The sequence below is a fragment of the Loxodonta africana genome, chromosome 22, assembly GCF_030014295.1.
Source record: "Loxodonta africana isolate mLoxAfr1 chromosome 22, mLoxAfr1.hap2, whole genome shotgun sequence".
Taxonomy (NCBI): domain Eukaryota; kingdom Metazoa; phylum Chordata; class Mammalia; order Proboscidea; family Elephantidae; genus Loxodonta; species Loxodonta africana.
Genome location: NC_087363.1, coordinates 10,072,395 through 10,093,567, shown reverse-complemented (window position 1 = coordinate 10,093,567; position 21,173 = coordinate 10,072,395). Strand labels below are relative to the sequence as shown.

Sequence of the window (21,173 nt, the reverse complement as noted above, 5' to 3'; positions counted from 1 at the left end):
TTTGGAAGTCGTTCTGAAGGGGGCTGGTCTAGGGGCCCAGGCCCTGGCTCACCTCCTGTCTTCCCCTCCCAGCGCTTTGTCTGCCCGCTGCATCCTTGGGGCAGGCTGATACCTCTCTTCCAACGTCTGTCCTCTTACGCGAAGTCCTCTTACACGAAGTCCAACAAGAACATCTTTGGGAAGAGTGTGAAAAGGTCTGTGTTTGCTGGAGGAGGGACTGTGTCATCTAGGTTAAGCACCAGCATGGTTAATTTCTAATTCATCAAAAAGTGAAACCCCTCTGAAAACACTGAATTGAGGAAAGCTGGCTCGTACAGAAACAGACTCTTCTCTTGAGCCAAGTTAGTCATAACAGGACTACGGTCAGGAGTTTAATATTGTGATTTTTGCTTTGGATTATAAGGCCTTTTACAAAGGTTCAAGTTAGTGTTGTTCCACTGGATTCATTGGGTTGGAATCCCATCATGCCCTAGTGGAGCAGTAGTTAAGCACTCGGTTGCTAACCAGAAGTTGGTAGTTAAGTGCTCGGCTGTTAACCAAAAGGTTGGCAGTTTGAACCCACTATCCACCTGGCAATCTGCTCCCATAAAGATTACAAAAACCAAACCTGTTGTTTTAGAGTCAGTTCCAGCTCATAGCAACCCTATAGGACAGAGTAGAACTGCCCCATAGGGTTTCCAAGGCAGAAAACTTAACACAAGCAGGCTGTCACATCTTTCTCTCTTGGAGCAGCTGGTGGGTTTGAACTGCTGACCTTTGGATTAGCAGCTAACGCTCAACCACTGCTCCACCAGGGCCCTTTCTGTAAAGATTACTGCCTAGAAAACTCTATGGGCAGTTCTACTCTGTCACATGGAGTCGTTATGAGTGGGAATGAACTGAATGGCACACAGAGTGAGCTACCAGCAGGAGTCAGGGTCAGGGAAACAGGTTTGGCTGTGACGAGAGGAAGCAGTGTGGACTCCAGCAAGCTGGTGAGACTTGCTGTCTGCGAGAGCGTGCTACTGAGCTCCAGCTGATGTTTGCAAGTGGGAATTCAGGCCTCTGTGACCAGCCTTCAGCATTTCCTGTAGAAGCTTTCATTGCTGATTTTTATGTGAATTCTACCACTTACTAAATGTTGGCAGCCAACTCACAATTTAAAGAAAATTACTTGGTTGCGGGGGGGCGGTGCCAAACCCAAAACATCTGTAGGCTGCCAGTTCACAACCCGTGGGTGGCAAGAACTGAACAGTTAGTCCTGCGAGAAAACCAAACCATTTAGATGAACCAGAGATGGAGGTGGGAGGAGCTACGTTAACCAAGAGGTCCTATATTTATCATGGTGTCAGGGATTGGGCATCAGAGAGGGCAGCAAGCCTTCCAGTAACTGGGCGGCCAGGTTCTGCTGGACCCTTCTGGAAGCAACTGGGTGACCAGTGAAGCTTTGAGTAAAATTGAGCTACTCTTAACAGTTGGGAACATGTGATTTTATCACACTGTCAACACTGGTGTTTGGTTCAGTTGAAAGGAAGAGAGGAATGAATACTTCCTGGACATCTCCTCTGTGTCAGACGCTGGGCTTAATGCTTAGCTGACCGGGACCAGCTTCATGAGCGTCAGCTGGTGCTTGGCTTAATGCTCTGCTGCCGCCATCTTGAAATTCTTAATAAGTTTTAAACAAGGGGCCCTGTGTTTTCCTCTGGCATCAGGTGCTGCAAATTATGTAGCTGGTCCTGCTTCCCATAAATTATCTCATTCAGTCCCTGGAACTCCCCTGAGAGGTGAGCATCACCATATGTCCCCCTTTGACATAAGAGGGGCAGAGGCTCAGAGATGGGCAGTCACCTACCCAGAGTCACACAGTGAGAAAGGCCTGAGCCAGAATGTGTACACAGGTCTGGCAACACCGAAGTGCAGGGCCGCACCCTTGTAGCACGTGGTCTGTTCAACTCTCTGGAGGCCTTGGCATGGGGTAGATTGTCGGGGGACTAAGGGCACAGGAGGACGAGGGGGTCTACTCAGCAAACACAGCAGGTCGTGGGTCCCTAGTAGTTTTCTGTTTTATTATGTTTCTCCTTTGAGGGCCTGCTGGGTCACAGATGGAGTCAGGCTGCAGGACAAGCATTTCTTCTGAAGCACAACAAGAAGAGGTGCAGCCTTGTCTCCGGACAAACAGAGGCTCTAGCTTTTCACCAGCAATCCCATCACAGGCAGCGCCCTGTGCACAATCCACGTTCTGTGTGATTGCCACTATGCTCTTAGATGTTACGGGGAGAATTGAGATTCAGCAGGCTCCCGATTAGCGCTCACCCTCTGCCTGGTGCTGTGCTAGGAAGCTGAGGAGGAGGAAGGTGCTTATGGTGGTGGTGAGAGAGAGGAGGGTGATGGTGGTGATGCGGTGGGTGGTGACGGTGTTGATTCAGTGGGTGGTGACTGTGGTAGTGGTGATGGTGGTGATGCAGTGGGTGGTGACGGTGGTAGTGGTGATGCAGTGGGTGGTGACGGTGGTAGTGGTGACGCAGTGGGTGGTGACAATGGTGATGCGGTGGGCGGTGACAGTGGTGATGCAGTGGGCAGTGACGGTGGTGATGCAGTGGGTGGTGACAGTGGTAGTGGTGATGGTGATGCAGTAGGTGGTGACAGTGGTGATGCAGTGGGCGGTGACAGTGGCAATGTGGTGGGCAGTGATGGTGGTGATGCAGTGGGTGGTGACAGTGGTAGTGGTGATGGTGATGCAGTAGGTGGTGACAGTGGTGATGCAGTGGGTGGTGACAGTGGTAGTGGTGATGGTGATGCAGTAGGTGGTGACAGTGGTGATGCAGTGGGCGGTGACAGTGGCGATGCGGTGGACAGTGACGGTGGTGATGCAGTGGGTGGTGACAGTGGTAGTGGTGATGGTGATGCAGTAGGTGGTGACAGTGGTGATGCAGTGGGCGGTGACAGCGGCAATGTGGTGGGCAGTGACGGTGGTGATGCAGTGGGTGGTGACAGTGGTAGTGGCGATGGTGGTGATGCAGTAGGTGGTGACAGTGGTGATGCAGTGGGTGGTGACGGTGGTAGTGGTGACGCAGTGGGTGGTGACAATGGTGATGCGGTGGGCGGTGTCAGTGGTGATGCAGTGGGCAGTGACGGTGGTGATGCAGTGGGTGGTGACAGTGGTAGTGGTGATGGTGATGCAGTAGGTGGTGACAGTGGTGATGCAGTGGGCAGTGACAGTGGTGATGCGGTGGACGGTGACAATGGTGATGCAGTCGGTGATGGTGGTAGTGGTGAAGCAGTGGGTGGTGACAGTGGTGATGCGGTGGGTGGTGACAGTGGTGATGCAGTGGGCAGTGACGGTGGTGATGCAGTGGGTGGTGACAGTGGTGAAGTGGTGGACAGTGATGGTGGTGATGCGGTGGACGGTGACAGTGGTGATGCAGTGGGTGGTGACGGTGGTAGTGGTGATGGTGGTAGTGGCGACGCAGTGGGTGGTGACAGTGGTGATGCGGTGGACGGTGACAGTGGTGATGCGGTGGACGGTGACAGTGGTGATGCAGTGGGTGGTGACGGTGGTAGTGGTGATGGTGGAAGTAATGACGCAGTGGGTGGTGACAGTGGTGATGCGGTGGGCGGTGACAGTGGTGATGCGGTGGGCAGTGACGGTGGTGATGCAGTGGGTGGTAACGGTGGTAGTGGTGATGGTGGTAGTAGTGACACAGTGGGTGGTGACAGTGGTGATGCAGTGGGCGGTGACAGTGGTGATGCGGTGGACAGTGACGGTGGTGATGCGGTGGATGGTGACAATGGTGATGCAGTGGGTGGTGATGGTGGTAGTGGTGAAGCAGTGGGTGGTGACAATGGTGATACGGTGGGCGGTGACAGTGGTGATGCAGTGGGCAGTGACGGTGGTGATGCAGTGCGTGGTGACAGTGGTGATGCAGTGCGCGGTGACGGTGATGCAGTGCACGGTGACGGTGGCGATGCGGTGGATGGTGACAGTGGTGATGCAGTGGGTGGTGGTAGTGGTGATGGTGATGCAGTGGGTGGTGATGCGGTGGGCGGTGACAGTGGTAGTGGTGATGGTGGTGATGCAGTAGGTGGTGGCAGTGGTGATGCAGTGCGCGGTGACGGTGGCGATGCGGTGGGCGGTGACAGTGGTGATGCAGTGGGTGGTGACGGTGGTAGTGGTGATGGTGGTAGTAGTGACGCAGTGGGTGGTGACAGTGGTGATGCGGTGGACAGTGACGGTGGTGATGCGGTGGACGGTGACAGTGGTGACACAGTGGGTGGTGACGGTGGTAGTGGTGATGGTGGTAGTGGTGACGGTGGTGATGCGGTGGGCGGTGACGGTGATGCAGTGGGTGGTGACTGTGGTAGTGGTGACAGTGGTGATGTGGGTGGTGATGGTGATGTAGTGGGTGGTGACGGTGGGAGTGGTGATGGTGGTAGTGGTGACGGTGGTGATGCAGTGGGTGGTGACTGGTAGTGGTGACAGTGGTGATGTGGGTGGTGATGGTGATGCAGTGGGTGGTGACAGTGGTGATGCAGTGGGTGGTGACAGTGGTCGTGGTGATGGTGGTAGTGGTGACGGTGGTGATGCAGTGGGTGGTGACGGTGGTAGTGGTGATGGTGGTGATGCAGTGGGTGGTGACAGTGGGAGTGGTGATGGTGGTAGTGGTGACGGTGGTGATGCAGTGGGTGGTGACTGGTAGTGGTGACAGTGGTGATGTGGGTGGTGATGGTGATGCAGTGGGTGGTGACAGTGGTGATGCAGTGGGTGGTGACAGTGGTAGTGGTGACAGTGCTGATGTGGGTGGTGATGGTGATGCAGTGGGTGGTGACAGTGGTGATGCAGTGGGTGGTGACAGTGGTCATGGTGATGGTGGTAGTGGTGACGGTGGTGATGCAGTGGGTGGTGACGGTGGTAGTGGTGATGGTGGTGATGCAGTGGGTGGTGACAGTGGGAGTGGTGATGGTGGTAGTGGTGACGGTGGTGATGCAGTGGGTGGTGACTGATAGTGGTGACAGTGGTGATGTGGGTGGTGATGGTGATGCAGTGGGTGGTGACAGTGGTGATGCAGTGGGTGGTGACAGTGGTAGTGGTGACGGTGGTGATGCAGTGGGTGGTGACAGTGGTGATGCAGTGGGTGGTGACAGTGGTCATGGTGATGGTGGTAGTGGTGACGGTGGTGATGCAGTGGGTGGTGACGGTGATGGTGGTGATGCAGTGGGTGGTGACAGTGGTCATGGTGATGGTGGTAGTGGTGACGGTGGTGATGCAGTGGGTGGTGACTGGTAGTGGTGACAGTGGTGATGTGGGTGGTGATGGTGATGCAGTGGGTGGTGACAGTGGTAGTGGTGACAGTGGTGATGTGGGTGGTGATGGTGATTCAGTGGGTGGTGACAGTGGTGATGCAGTGGGTGGTGACAGTGGTCATGGTGATGGTGGTAGTGGTGACGGTGGTGATGCAGTGGGTGGTGACGGTGGTAGTGGTGATGGTGGTGATGCAGTGGGTGGTGACAGTGGGAGTGGTGATGGTGGTAGTGGTGACGGTGGTGATGCAGTGGGCGGTGACGGTGGTAGTGGTGATGGTGGTGATGCAGTAGGTGGTGACAGTGGTGATGCAGTGGGCGGTGATGGTGGCGATGCGGTGGGCGGTGACGGTGGTGATGCGGTGGGTGGTGTCAGTGGTAGTGGTGATGGTGATGCAGTAGGTGGTGACAGTGGTGATGCAGTGCGCGGTGACGGTGATGCAGTGCACGGTGACGGTGATGCAGTGCACGGTGACGGTGGTGATGCGGTGGATGGTGACAGTGGTGATGCAGTGGGTGGTGGTAGTGGTGATGGTGATGCAGTGGGTGGTGATGCGGTGGGCAGTGACAGTGGTAGTGGTGATGGTGATGCAGTAGGTGGTGGCAGTGGTGATGCAGTGCGCGGTGACGGTGGCGATGCGGTGGGTGGTGACGGTGATGCGGTGGGTGGTGACAGTGGTAGTGGCGATGGTGGTGATGCAGTGGGTGGTGACAGTGGTGATGCAGTGGGTGGTGACAGTGGTCATGGTGATGGTGGTAGTGGTGACGGTGGTGATGCAGTGGGTGGTGACGGTGATGGTGGTGATGCAGTGGGTGGTGACAGTGGTCATGGTGATGGTGGTAGTGGTGACGGTGGTGATGCAGTGGGTGGTGACTGGTAGTGGTGACAGTGGTGATGTGGGTGGTGATGGTGATGCAGTGGGTGGTGACAGTGGTGATGCAGTGGGTGGTGACAGTGGTAGTGGTGACAGTGGTGATGTGGGTGGTGATGGTGATGCAGTGGGTGGTGACAGTGGTCATGGTGATGGTGGTAGTGGTGACGGTGGTGATGCAGTGGGTGGTGACGGTGGTAGTGGTGATGGTGGTGATGCAGTGGGTGGTGACAGTGGGAGTGGTGATGGTGGTAGTGGTGACGGTGGTGATGCAGTGGGCGGTGACGGTGGTAGTGGTGATGGTGGTGATGCAGTAGGTGGTGACAGTGGTGATGCAGTGGGCGGTGATGGTGGCGATGCGGTGGGCGGTGACGGTGGTGATGCGGTGGGTGGTGTCAGTGGTAGTGGTGATGGTGATGCAGTAGGTGGTGACAGTGGTGATGCAGTGCGCGGTGACGGTGATGCAGTGCGCGGTGACGGTGATGCAGTGCACGGTGACGGTGGTGATGCGGTGGATGGTGACAGTGGTGATGCAGTGGGTGGTGGTAGTGGTGATGGTGATGCAGTGGGTGGTGATGCGGTGGGCAGTGACAGTGGTAGTGGTGATGGTGATGCAGTAGGTGGTGGCAGTGGTGATGCAGTGCGCGGTGACGGTGGCGATGCGGTGGGTGGTGACGGTGATGCGGTGGGTGGTGACAGTGGTAGTGGCGATGGTGGTGATGCAGTAGGTGGTGACAGTGGTGATGCAGTGGGTGGTGATAGTGGTAGTGGTGATGGTGATGCAGTGGGTGGTGATGCAGTGGGCGGTGACGGTGGCGATGCGGTGGATGGTGACAGTGGTGATGCGGTGGGTCGTGATAGTGGTAGTGGTCATGGTGATGCAGTGGGTGGTGATGCAGTGGGCGGTGACAGTGGTGATGCGGTGGGTGGTGATAGTGGTAGTGGTGATGGTGATGCAGTGGGTGGTGATGCGGTGGGCGGTGACAGTGGTGATGCGGAGGGTGGTGATGTAATGGTAGCGATACAGTGGGTAGTGATGGTGGTATTTCCTATGGCTGTTCCGAAATACCAGTGTGAGTGGCTATTTGGCCAGTAGTCCTCGCTAGTTCTTTAGGACGAGTGGGACTCAGAGCTTCCATTCCACCCCGTCACTCCCATCTGCCCACGTCAAGGAGCACAGGCAAGAATATTTTGTCAGGACGTGGGGAGAGAAGTAAGTTACTGGGAGTTCCTCCATTACTCAGGGCCCTTCCATGGTGGACACTGAATTAACTGGACATGTGGCCTATGCCATCAACCCTCCTGACATTTTCCGTTAACAGGACCTTCAGGTCTTCAAGGAGCCCTGGTGGTACAGTGGTTCGAGCACTCAGCTGCTAACCGGAAGGTCTGCAGTTCAAACCCACCAGCCACTCCCCTGGAGAAGGATGTGGCAGTCTGCTTCTGTAAAAATTTACAGCCTTGGAAGCCCTGTGGGGCAGCTGTACTCTGTCCTATAGGGTCTTTATGAGTCCACTCAGCGGCAGTGGGTTTTCAGATCTTTGAGATTCTCCCATCACCAGCCAGATAATTGTATGGTTAGGCTGCCCTCTGCTGGAGCCTTGCAAAAACTGTTCTCGGTTGCCTCTCGTTCTTCTGGCTGGTCTCCCAAGCTTTGCAATAAAAACATTGTGTTGAGGGAAAGAGCGCATGCCTGGTCCTTGTCTGCCAGTGCTTGAAGCCCCACAGTGGTTCAATGCCCTTATCGCTAAATCTAAACTTAACCTATTGCCCATTGAGTCAATTCCAACTCATAGCAGCCCTTTAGGACAGAGTAGAACTGCCCGTAGGGTTTCCAAGGAGTGACTGGTGGATTCAAACTGCAGACCTTTTGGTTAGCAGCCGAACGCCGAACAAGTGTGCCACCAGGACTCCAGAACTAATTCCCCCTCAAGGCCCTGGCTGATCTGGCTTCTGATGCTCTGTCATGTTCCCCTCGTTCTCTATATGCTGCCCCTGGAGGTTTTTACAGAGCTCTCTGTATGGATGCACTTTTTTCCTGGCACTTGGCCTGGCTGACTCTCTTTCAGCCTTCTCGAGGAGTGTGTCCACACTCCCGGGCTAGGATGCTATTTTCCTGCAGCCATTGTCCTTCTCCTGGTGTCACATTCATTTTATTCTAGTTACCTGTTCAGGTGGCCACCTGTCTCTGTCATGACCCCTACCCGTGGGCACAGGCATGGGTCCTGTCTGATGCACCGCTCTGCTCCTCCCCCCAGCTCCGTGCTGGTCGTGCAGTAGGGGCGTGGCAAATACCCATCAAACAAAATCTGATGAAAGAATGTGGGAGCAGGGGGTCCAGAGAATGACTGGAGCAGGGCTTCCAACTGGCTCATTCCAGTAGAAGCCCTGCTGAAAATTTGCATTTCCAACCCAGATACACTGAATCAGAGTCTACATTTTAACAAGATCCCCAGGTGATTCTTATGTATAACTTCCTGGGGGGAAAAAAAACAAAAATCAAACCCATTGTCATCGAGTTGATTCCGACTCAAATAGCAACCCTATAGGACAGAGTAGAACTGCCCCATAGGGTTTCCAAGCAGTGGCTGGTGCATTAGAACTGCTGACCTTTTGGTTAGCAGCCTGAGCTCCTAACCACTGCACCACCAGGGCTGCTACCTGCCAGAAATGCAAATTCTCAGCAGGGGTTTGGACTGGAAGGAACCAGTTTGAAGCCCTGGGCTGCAGCAGCTAGAAAGGAACTTTTTTAAAAAACTTTTTCATTTTTTGGTTGTTTTTCTTGAGAATATACACAGGAAAACATACACCATTTCAACTGTTTCTACACGTACAATTCAGTGACATTGATTGCATTCTTCCAGTTGTGGCAACATTCTCACCCTCCTTTTCCGAGTTGTTCCTCCCCGTTACCATAAACTCAACTGCCCCCTGAGGCTCCCGTGTAATTTTTTGAGTTGCTGTTGTCAGTGTGATCCTATGTAGGTAGACCTTAAAAGAGCACAGTGCTCAAGGCAGACACTCTTTACTAGTAAAGCTTAAACAGTTGTTTGGTTTTAAGCCGACTTCAGGGGATATTTTTGCTTTAAGGTTTAAAGCTAATGTCAGGGCAATAGTTTGGGGGGTAGGAAGGCACTTTGTGAACGGTCAGGTGCTCAGTTGTGGTTTTTAATTGGTGCACGCTTCACCTGCCAGCCTCTGTGAGCTGGGATTAATTCTGCCCTACCTGCTTCAGGTGTCTGTGTTTGGGGCAGTGGAGGTGACAATGGAAGCCACATGGAGAAGACCTGGTAAAGGCCCTGTGCCCCCTTCCTCAGCCGGGAGCCCAGCCTCTTTAAAAGTCTGGTCCCAAAGCTAATTCTTCCTGCTCAGCCCACCTTCTGGTACTGGGAAACCCAGCTTGATTAGCTGTGCACTTAGTCTGTCCTGTCGAGCGACCTAGGGACACTGGCTGGCTGCGTGCTGGCCTCCTTTCTGCACAGCAGGAGGAATCCTTGCTGAAGACAAGTGGGCCTGCCGCCAGCCTGGGGATTTTTAAAGGGGCTTCTCCCTGCGGTCACAGCTAACCTTGGTTTTGTCCTTGCCTGCAACCATCACTGCCTCCGTGCACCTCTACTGGTTCCAGCCCCATGCTGCAGCTGAGCTCCAGGGCCAGCTGGAGGTTTCCAGGCACCCACCCCACAGGACCAGGGAGGGTAGGTTCTCCTGCTGGGGCTCCTGGGGCTGCTGCAGATACTGGGGCCTGAGAGCGGTAGAGGAGCTGCCCGGGTAAGAGTCATCCTCGGCTGACCAGAGAATCCTCAACTGCTGAGCAAATGTACCCCTCCTACCTGTCCTTTGTGGCTGCTGTTAAAGGCAGTTGTGTGCCAGGGAAGGAGCCCTGCTGGCACAGTGGTTAAGCACTCGGCTGCTAACTGAAAGGTCAGTGGTTCAAACCCACCAGCTGTTCCACAGGCGAAAGATGTAGCAGTCTGTGTCGGTAAAGATTTACAGCCCTGGAGACCCTAAGGGGCAGTTCTTCTCTGTCCTGTATATAGGGTTGCTTGCTATGAGTTGGAATCAACTTGACGACAACAGGTTTGGTTTTTTGATTGGTTTGGGGGAAGAGGGGTACCAGGGAGCAGGGTAAGGCCTGGCTTCGTGTCTTTGTTTTTTTTTTTAATTTTTTTTTTTTTTTTTGTACTTTAGATGAAGGTTTACAGAACAAACTAGCTTCTCATTCAACACACATTGTTGTATGACATTGGTTAACAACCCCACGTCATGTCAACACTCTCCCTTCTCAACCTTAGGTTCCCTATTACCAGCTTTCCTATCCCCTCCTGCCTTCTAGTCCTTGTCCCTGGGCTGATGTGCCCCTTTAGTCTCATTTTATTTTATGGGCCTGTCCAATCTTTGGCTGAAGGTGAACCTTAGGAGTGACTTCATGAGTGAGCTGAAAGGGTGTCTGGGGGTCATACTCTCAGGGTTTCTCCAGTCTCTGTCAGGTCAGTAAGTCTGGCCTATTTTTGTGAGTTAGAATTTTGTTCTACATTTTTCTCCAGCTCTGTCTGGGACCCTCTATTATGATCCCTATCAGGGCAGTCAGTGGTGGTAGCCGGGCACCATCTAGTTGTATTGGACTCAGTCTGGTGGAGGCCGTGGAACATGTGGTCCATAAGTCTTTTGGACTAATCTTTCCCTTGTGTCTTTAGTTTTCTTCATTCTTCCTTGCTCCTGAAGGGGTGAGACCAGTAGATTATCCTAGATGGCTGCACACAGGCTTTTAGGACCCCAGACACTACTCACCAAAGTAGAATGTAGGACATTTTTTTTGTTTTTTTAATTTTTATTGAGCTTCAAGTGAACGTTTACAAATCAAGTCAGTCTGTCACATATAAGTTCATATACACCTTACTCCATACTCCCACTTGCTCTCCCCCTAATGAGTCAGACCTTCCAGTCTCTCCTTTCATGACAATTTTGCCAGCTTCCCACCCTCTCTACCCTCCCATCCCCCCTCCAGACAGGAGATGCCAACACAGTCTTAAGTGTCCACCTGATATAATTAGCTCACTCTTCATCAGCATCTCTCTCCTAGCCACTGTCCAGTCCCTTCCATGTCTGATGAATTGTCTTCGGGAAAGGTTCCTGTCCTGGGCCAACAGAAGGTTTGGGGACCATGACCGCCGGGATTCCTCTAGTCTCAGTCAGACCATTAAGTATGGTCTTTTTGTGAGGATTTGGGGTCTGCATCCCACTGATCTCCTGCTCCCTCAGGGTTCTCTGTTGTGCTCCCTGTCAGGGCAGTCATCGGTTGTGGCCAGGCACCAACTAGTTCTTCTGGTCTCAGGATGATGTAAGTCTCTGGTTCATGTGGCCCTTTCTGTCTCTTGGGCTCATAGTTATCGTGTGACCTTGGTGTTCTTCATTCTTTGATGCAGGTGGGTTGAGACCAATTGATGCATCTTAGATGGCCACTTGTTAGCATTTTAGACCCCAGACGCCACGTTTCAAAGTGGGATTCAGAATGTTTTCATAATAGAATTATTTTGCCAATTGACTTAGAAGTCCCCTTAAACCATGGTCCCCAAACCCCCACCCTTGCTCCGCTGACCTTTGAGGCATTCAGTTTATCCCGGAAACTTCTTTGCTTTTGGTCCAGTCCAGTTGAGCTGACCTTCCATGTACTGAGTATAGGACATTTTTTTTATAAACTCTGTTACACCAGTTGAGCTAGATGTTCCCCAAGACGATGGTCCCCACAGCCTTTGGTTGCGTTGGAGCTTTTGGGAGGATTGGGGTAAGTGATTTGATTGGAGGAAAATCTAAGAGCCAGACTTGAGAATAAACAGGACCTTGGGGGGTCTAGTGGTGGGAACTGGTGCAGGGGTAGCTGGTGGAGCTGGTTGGTGAGCTGTCCTTCAGTCTTTGAGTTGAAATTCAGATTCCAGTGTGAGTGCCCATGTCCTAGCTTGATTCCCAGGGCAGTGGGGAGCCCCTCACTTGGATGGTTGTCTTACCACGACTGTATTAGGGAGAAGGAATGGCTCCCCACAGCAAAATCAGGGTGCAGTTACTAGAAGTGGAAACAGATTCTAAGCAGACAAAGACAATAGGTGGCTGTGGTGGCCCAGGTGGTGATCCTAGTAACACCCATTGTGCCATCCCCCCCCCATACCAGGTGAACCTAAGAGGTGCTCAGGTGGCTGTCCCACCCTGGCCCCTTCCCAGAAGGCAAGTTTGGTGCTGCATTAAGACTTGAGCCTATTTCCTCATTGTTCTTGGAGCAATTCTGGCTGTCTTCTGCACAACTCTCCTTTAAAAACGTCTTGAATCCCATCTGCAAACCACCCACTGCAGTACAGCATGCAGCCTGCAGAAGAGACCCAGTCTGGGCTGTGAGTCAATGGTGAGGGCTGCGGTGCCCCTCCTGTCTCAGGGCTGCCCAGAGCAAGTGGCCCAGTTCTGTGGAAACAGGCAGCTTCACGCCTTCCTGTCAGAGAACTGGAGCACAGCTTGGCCTCCCGCTCTGGCGCCCTGGCTCCCTCACCTCTGTCCTCTAACTGGGATGGTTTCTCTCTGCAGCAGAAAAGAACACCTCTGGAATGCTAAGCCGCCCCTCTCCAGGGAGGATGGAGTGGATCATCCCTCTGACTGTGGTATCAGCCTTGACCTTCGTGTGCCTCATCCTTCTCATTGCTGTGCTAGTTTACTGGAGGTGAGTATACCAGGCCCACTCACAGGGCAGACAGGTGAGGGTGCTGGCTGGGTCTATAGGGAGCTTATTGCCCTGGGAGTGGGGCCGGCCCCATGGGTGAGAAGCCTGTGGCCTCTATTCAGAAAGGTGAGGCAGCTTGACTGTTCCTAGTGTCACCACCTGGGAGACCCTCTCTCTGGAAGAAAATGGTGGGTGAAGCTACTTTTGAGGTCAAGGCTCTTATGGTGAGCTTCTGAGATTTAGGGCCACAAAGGCTTTTGCTTGGGAGTCAGGGAGACTCAGGTTCAAATCCTATATCTGCTACTTTGCTTCCTTCCAACCCCATTTCCACTTTGAACTTCAGTCCCTAAACCTGCAGGATGAGTTAGTACATTTCATAGCATTTCCAGTTTCTCTGAGACCATGCTCCACTTTGCTGTATCCATATAATAAACTTCTCTTTACCTGGGGAAAAAAAGAATTACAGCCTTTTGCTGAAAACTAAATTGGGTGGTGGGAAAACATTTTGCAGATTATGTGGCATTTAACATAAATGTAAGGTAAAATGGCATATAATAAGTCATCCTTATAAAAGCGTCATCTTGAGCTGGTCCACCTTGCCCTGGGAAGCTGGCTTGCAGCCTGTTTAGAAGTTATGTGGGGTTTTGTTTGTTTTGGGTGCAGTATCTCAGCTGGAACAGCTAAGGGAAGTGGGTTGGCCCACTCAGTCGGCATGGCTGCCTTCAGCTCCCAGAGGAAGTCTAGGAGGCTTCAGCCCTTTTCTGATGAACTCCATCAGTGATAAACAGTTGTCGTGTTTTCTATTCATTTGGTTCATTTCTAGCCCTTCTATGTGACAGACACCCTTCCAGGCACTGTGGATACCACAGTGAGCAAAACAGACAAAAGTCCTCTCACGGAGCTGATGTGCTAGAATAAGTAAGATAAAAATATGTAAAATGATGATCAGGGTACCATGGAAAAGACTAAATCCTGAAAGGTGAGGGGCATTCTGGGGCTGGGGCTAAGTGTTCAGTCTGAAGTAGAGTGGTCAGCAGCGGCTTCTCTGGAAAGTGTTATTTGAGCAAAGATCTAGAGAAAGAGAGAGCCAAGTGGGCTCCATCTGGGGTGAGTTCCAAGCAGAAGGAAGAGCACATGCCAAGGCCCGGAGGTGGGGGCAGAGGCCCAGAGGTAGAACCAGGCAGGCGTATTCGGGAATAACCAGCAGGACAGAGTGTCCGGAGCACGTAAGGGGAGAGTGTGTTGGGAGGAAGTGAGGTGGAAGGAAGTTGGATCAGTTTTGTGATTTGTTGTAAACATTTTGCCTTTTACTCGAAGTCAGGTTTGGGGCAGAGGAGTGTTAGGATTTGACTTCATTTTTAGCAGAATCACTTGGCTGCTGTGTTAAAAATAGACTGAAGCAGGACAGAGGCAGAAAGACCAGCTGGGAGACACTGCACTGGTCCGAGAAGGAGGGGATTGTAAGGGTAAGAGCAGCACAGGTGGAGGGAATCGCTGAGCCTAGCTGTATTTTCAAGGTGGAATCCACAGAATTTACTGACTGACTGGCTGTGTGTCGCCAGGTCTGTGCCCAATTGGCTAAAACAAGTGAGTAGGGAAGGTGCCGTCTCGGGCCTCCCAGGGCTTCCAATGGTGACGACAGTGCTAGCTGTGCTCCAGACCAGCTGGGTTACACAGCAGTGGTGTTTTGAGGTGAGCCTAGGACCCTATACTCATCATTATGCCATTTCTTCTCCAGGAAAAAGTGATTCACAAAACAGTATGTTTCTGAAGCCCATTGGTAACTTGGAGGCTGCCTAACATGGGGTGAACTGAGCAGTAGAAATAATGGAAGGGCTGCGTGTCCATCTCTTGCATCTCTAGACTTGGTTCTGTGTGGTTTTAGTCCCAGGCTCTCCCATATGGAGGCACCCCGGTGGCGCAGTGGTTAAGAGCTCGGCGGCTAACCAAAAGGTCAGCAGTTCGAATCCACCAGTCACTCCTTGGAAACCCTATGGGACAGCTCTACTCTGTCCTGTGATGTTGCTATGAGTCAGAATCGACTCTATGGCTGCGGGTTTGGGTATCCCATATGGAAGCAGAGAGAGCCCACAGTTGCCTGAGGCTTTGAAATTTTTGCTTAGCAACCCCTGTGTAAAGAAGCTCCTTCTTTCAAATAGTTCTAGCAAAAATCTTAGGATTGTTTCTGATTGGGCCACCTGAATGAATGACTGTGGCCAAGGAGAACTGTGGACCATGTGGCCATGGAGGCATGAATGCCAGGCAGGCCAAAACACTGTGCTTACTCCACCCCAGGTGAAGCCCACTTGGCTCCCTCTTCCTTTACGTCTTTGCAAGGGCCATGTAAATACAGTAACCCATTGTTACCTATTGCCATGGAGTCGATTTTGACTCATAGTGATCCTATAGGACAGAGTAGGTCTGCCCCACAGGGTTTCCAAGGAGCAGCTGGTGGTTCAAACTGCGAACCTTCTGGTTAGCAGCCAAGCTCTTACCCACTGCAGCAACAGGGCTCCAGTAAATATAGTAAAGGCAGCCTTGAAATCTGTCTGTTAAAGATGTATATTCCATTCAGAAAACAACAACTGTGAAAATGCAGTGAGTCCTAATGGAGAGCACATGTTGAATAATACATTAATATTTCATGTTTAAATATATATTTATGTTGTCGTTGTTACTAGTTGGCGTCGAGTCGATTCTGACTGGTGGCCACCCCGTGTGTGCAGAGTAGCACCGTGCTCCACAGGGTTTCAAGGCTGTGACCTTTCCAAAGTAGATTGCCAGGCCTGTCTTCCGAGGCACCTCTGGGTGGGCTCGAACCACCAACCTTTTGGCTAGTAGTCGAGCACTTAACCATATATCCAAAGGCTTGGTTTAAAGTTCCCAGAGCTTTAAACTTCATCCCATAGACTGTGGCTATGAGCTTTTTACCAGCCTCCTAATGTCAGCAGCACAAGAGCAAGCGTGGAAGAGAAGATTCTTGTAGAGCAAGGGAGGTAAAACTGAATCAGCATTAGGACAGATGACTTGGTTAAGCATAAGAACAGCCTAGAGGGGACAAGGACCTTTTTCTGTCCAACTTTTTTTCTTATTAATATGAAAAAAGGAAGCACTGGGGAGCTCACACAGAAAATTGATAAACGCAGATGAGACGCATAGTTCCCTCTGGCGATGCTGTTTGAAGCTGAAACAACAGCGCTTCCCTTCCACCTTTTGAGGTGCAGTGATAGGAGATGATTGGCAAACGGACCTGACACAAGTAGAACACTGATGCAGATCAGAACCTTCTGGATTATTTCCTCCAGTAGCAGACCTGACACCCGGGACTTCAAACCAGCCCTCTGTGGTGGCAGTTTCTCCCGTAAGCAAGGACTGATTCTTTGCAGCAGTTGTCCTGGTTTCTGGGTATACTCACTTGGAGTTGTTGGCACTGCAATTCAATGAGTCCGTGAAACAGGAGAAAATTAAACCCAAGGTCTTTGAGTTCTGTTTCTAACTCCAGACTCCCAGTGTACAGTAATGCTACTGTGAGTGGTAATGAAGGGTCTTGTTCCAAGTCCAAAACCAAACCAAACCCCACTGCCATCAAGTCGATTCCGACTCATAGCGACCCTGTAGGACAGAGTAGAACTGCTACATAGGGTTTCCAAAGAGTAGCTGGTGGATTCAAACAGCCAACCTTTTGGTTGGCATCCGAGCTCTTAACCACTGTGCCACCACAGCTCCTGTTCTAAGTAGTTCCAGCAAAAATCTCAGGACTGTTTCTGATTGGCCCACCTGGGTCCATCTACCTACCCCTGAACGAAAAAGAGTCGTTCAGTGAGTCATTTTTGTGTGCCAGGCACTGAGCGAGCACTTGGGCGGCACCAATCACATGACTCTTACAACAGATCCTTGTGGGAGGTTCTCCTGTTGTTCCCCCCGTACAAGTAAAAGACCGGAAGTTCACAGAAGTCCAGCGACAGGTCCAGGGCCCTGTAGTAAGTGGCAGAGCCAGGCTTTGAACACAGGGTGTCCTCTTTCTAGAAACCATGAGCTTATTTAGCCACCTACCTGCTGTGAAGGTGAGCGCCACTGATGTTCAGCTAAGTCAGACAGAGCTTGGGACTCCTGGGTCCTTTGGGCTTTGCTGTTAGGCTCACCCACTTTCTGTGGCCAGAGAGGAAGAAGGAACTAACATTTGATGAAAGCCTGCTGTGGACCAAGAAATGTGCAACGTCCTTATCTGCTTTATTGGCACAAACCCATTTCAAGCTGCCTTTGGCACAAGAAAAAAGTTTGATGATTGATGGAATTAAGACATTAAGGCTCTTCAGGCTTAGCTGGATTCAGAGGAGGGAAATAAGACATCTGGGTTTGGCTTGTTTTATCTGTTTTTCTTGCTCTCAGTCTCTGGAGTCTGTGCTCTCTTCTGTCTTGGGCAGACCTCTCTTTCCACATGGCGGCTCTGGCCCATGTTAGACTTATATCTCACCACCCCAGTGGAAGGAGAATTTCTCTTCTCTAACATTCCAGGAAAGTCCCAAGATATGGTGTCTGTTAGGGTGAACTTAGGCTTCTGTGCCTGGAGGGAAAGACTACCCTTGTCAGGGCTGGGCCTTACACTTATCTCTGGAGCCCAGAAGGGGAGGCAATGTCATCGAAACCACACAGGCTGAAGCTGGACAAGGGGGGGTTTCCCAAAGGACCATCAAGGCCCAGAAGAGCAACTGGATGCAGATTCCAATAGATGGAGTCGGCCAGTGTTTTTGTGGTTAGTTGTGTCAAGTCGGCTCTGACTCATAGCAACTTCAGGAACACATGAAGTGTTACCTGGTCCTGCGTCATCTCCATCTTTGTTATGTTTGAGCCCATTGCTTACTTTTAAAGTGGGGATAACGTGAGGATTAAGCACAAGTACCTGGGTGGGGCAAACAGTTAACACACTCAGCTGTTAACTGAAAGGTGGATAGTTCAAGTCCACCCAGAGGCACCTTGGAAGAAAGGCCTGGCAATCTACTTCTAAAAAATCAGCCATTGGAAACCCTTTGGAACAGAGTTCTTCACTGACACACATGGGGTCTACAGGAGTCAGAACTGACTCAGTGGTAACTGGATTTTATGGAAAATGCTTGTCACGGGCCCTGGCAGGTGGTGAAGACACAGGTATTAGTTGGAGTATTCTGCTATATCTACCGTTAGTGAGAAAAGATGAATGCAATTCTGGGTCCCATGTGCTTAAAAAAATATGGTCGTATTTTAATAAAGAAAATCAAATATGCAGCTCTAAATGAATGCTGTCTCCTTTAAATGAAATCAAATTGGGTCGCTGTACACCATTTGCAGTAATATTCTTGAAATGGTAATTTTTTTTTTAGAATTCATTCTTTTGAATGATGTTCATTCCACAGACTATTCATCCTAGAAATAGTTAAAAGTCATTCGTTTGGAGCTAAATTTAGTTATTTTTTAAAAATTGCCTTCGAGTCGATTCCAACTTTTGGCTACCCCATGTGTGTCAGAATAGAACTGTGCTCCAGAAGGTTTTCTGTGGCTGATCTTTTGGAAGCAGATTGCCAGACCTTTCTTCCAAGGCACATCTGGGTGGACTCAAACCGTCAACCTTTCAGTTATCAGCCAAACACTTCCCCTTTGTGCCATGCAGGGACTCCAAATTTAGTATGTTGTTGCTGTTAGGTGCCATCATGTCAGTTCTGACTCATAGCGACCCTGGGCACAACAGAACGAACACTGCCCGGTCCTAACCCATCCTCACAATTGTTGCTATGCTTGAACCCATTGTTGCAGCCACTGTGTCAATCCATGTCATTGCGGGTCTTCTTTTTCACAGACCCTCTACTTTACCAAGAATGATGTCCTTCAGGGACTGATCCCTCCTGACAACATGCTCAACATACGTGAGATAAAGTCTCACCATTCTCGCTTCTAAGGAGCACTCTGGCTATACTTCTTCTGAGACAAGTGGTTCTCCTCAGTTGGTTTACCTACACTTACACTAAATTTCTTTTGCTGAATAAATTTAGTATAAATGTAGGTAGTTTTTTTCTGGGTAGGTAAACCAACTGAGTGGAACCCCCTGGGGTCAAAAAAAGGAAACGGGTGACTATAAAGTTGATAAACTTGGTTTGAGCTATGCTGCCCATGGGCCTAAAGGCAGTTCCAGAGGAGGGCGTCCTACATAACTAGGTTAAAGATAGGGCCTCCCCTGCTCCCCACAGGGAAACAACATGCAAGCCCAGGGGTCAGCCTCATTTGTTGTGAGCCAGCTGTGTTAACCAGAGTAGACTTCACTAGCTGCTGCAGTAGACACACCCTAACACCAAGCAGCTTGATGCCACAAAGGTTCGTTCCTCACCCACAATGTAGTCTGACAGAGTGGGCAGCTCTCCCCCACCTGTGGCTCCTCCTGGAATACGTGTCTCCTAAGTTGCTGCAGCAGGAGTGGAGAAATGGGGAGAGCATCCAGTTCTCTTCTTGGCCTGGAAGTGAGACCCTTCACTCCTGTTAACTCACCGTTGGCCAGAGATGGTCACACGGCTGCAGCCTCAGTTCAGCGTAAGGTGGGGACAGCACACGGGTATTTGGTGAGCATTGCCACAAACCCGTGGCCCTGGACTCAGTTCTGACTCATAGTGACCCTGTAGAACAGGGCAGAACTCCCCCATAGGGTTTCCAAGGAGCGCCTGGTGGATTTAAACTGTTGACCTTTTGGTTGGCAGCCAAACTCTTAACCACTGTGCCACCAGGGCTGCTAGCACTGCCGCCAAACCAAAGAACCACACCTGTTACTGTCAAGTTGATTCCTACTCATAGTGACCCTAAAGGACAGAGGAGAACTGCCCCACAGGGTTTCCAAGAAGCAGCTAGTAGATTCAAACTGCTGACTTTTTGTTTAGCAGCCGAGCTCTTAACCACTGTGCCACCAGGGCTCCAGCACTGCTACAAGTATCCAAGTATCCTCAACTAGCTAGAGCTGTTGGCATCATTGGATTAAGAGTATGTTTCCCGAGCTGGACAGTTTGGGGAGCCCAGTCATTACTCAGTCTCACTGCCGCAATTTTGACCAAAACAAAAAAAACATGGGTAGAGGCCTCAGACCATTTTTGTGACCTGGAAGATGTACTGAGTCCCCCTGGGGATGATTTCAGCAGTATTTCTACAGGCATCAACATGGATCTGCAGGGAGAAGTTTATTTTAAAATTTTATTAGCTGAAATGTGACAGGTAAGATTCTACAGTTCTCCCTTGAATGCCCCATGCAGAGATCTGCCTTGGAGAGGTGTGGAAACAAAGACCCACAACCAACGCAGAAATTGCTGTGAAGCTAGGAAGAAATGAAGGCAAAGTGGTCTTGAGCAGGAGGTTGGCTTCTGGGGCAGCTGCCATTGTTAGCTGCAGTCAAATCGGCCCCAGACTCGTGGCGACCCCATGCCTTACAGAGTAGAACTGCTCCACAGGGTTTTCTTGGCTGTCATCTTGGGCAGCAGATCACTGGCCCTTTCTTCTGTGGGGCCACTGCATGGGTTTGAACAGCCCATTGCAAACCACTTGTACATCCAGGCTCCTCCGTGAGGCTGCTAATACAGGTAAAATTAACTAACAGCTACAGCTGGCCTCCTTTGGCAAATGGCATCCTTTTGTGTGTCTTATAAGAGTTGCCATCAGTATATACCATTCAGGGGTCCATTGCTCTAGTAGTTGCTGTTGAAAGGGAAAGAGAAGAAACGACTCAGTTGTGTGTAAAGTGCGCCATCTTGGCTGAAGTACTCAAGATGGTAATAAAACGCACCTTTTGAATCACTGCTGCAGTCAGCAAGCACGTTCCAAGGACTCTGGATCCCCTGCCTCCCTGAGACAAGCTGTTTGTATGGCACTAACGTACTGACGTTCCTGAAAGGACGCAGAGCAGCACAGCTGCTGGCTGCCACTCAGAAGAGGAAAATTTTTGGAAGGTTTCTTTTCGATTTGCATAATCTAAAGTAGATGCTGGGAGAGGCATTATGCACAGGGGTCCAATCAGAGGGCTAGGATGTGCAGCTTATCAGCTATTCTGTAGAATAGCTCCTGTGAGCAAGAGTTAGTATTCGCTTTGAATTGTGAGTGTTGCAAAGATTTTTTTTTCCCCCTGTGGTCTTGAGAAAACTTGCTTTTGAAGGTAGCTCTTTTCTCTTGGATGGGCAAAATCTCACCCCTGAAATGGCTTCTTATGTCATATTAAGGCAAGAATCTTTTACTGAATAGTCGCCATGGCCAGACAGGTGCTTAGTAGATTATATTCCCCCTTAATCAGCGTACAAATCCTAGGAATTAATATTATGTCCATT

At 50.9% G+C, this 21,173-nt stretch overlaps 1 protein-coding gene across 3 annotated transcripts in view; it reads left to right on the top strand.

Moving 5' to 3' along the window:
* Nucleotides 1-21,173, top strand: part of PTPRG (protein tyrosine phosphatase receptor type G) — an 822,569-nt gene that overhangs the window by 726,580 nt on the left and 74,816 nt on the right. For 2 of the 3 annotated variants that reach the window (XM_064274292.1, XM_064274290.1), the window contains exon 13: nucleotides 12,717-12,849. In XM_064274292.1, coding sequence (XP_064130362.1) covers nucleotides 12,717-12,849 — 133 coding nt within the window. The remainder of the gene's footprint in view (nucleotides 1-12,716; nucleotides 12,850-21,173) is intronic. The other variant, XM_064274291.1, reaches the window with a different exon arrangement.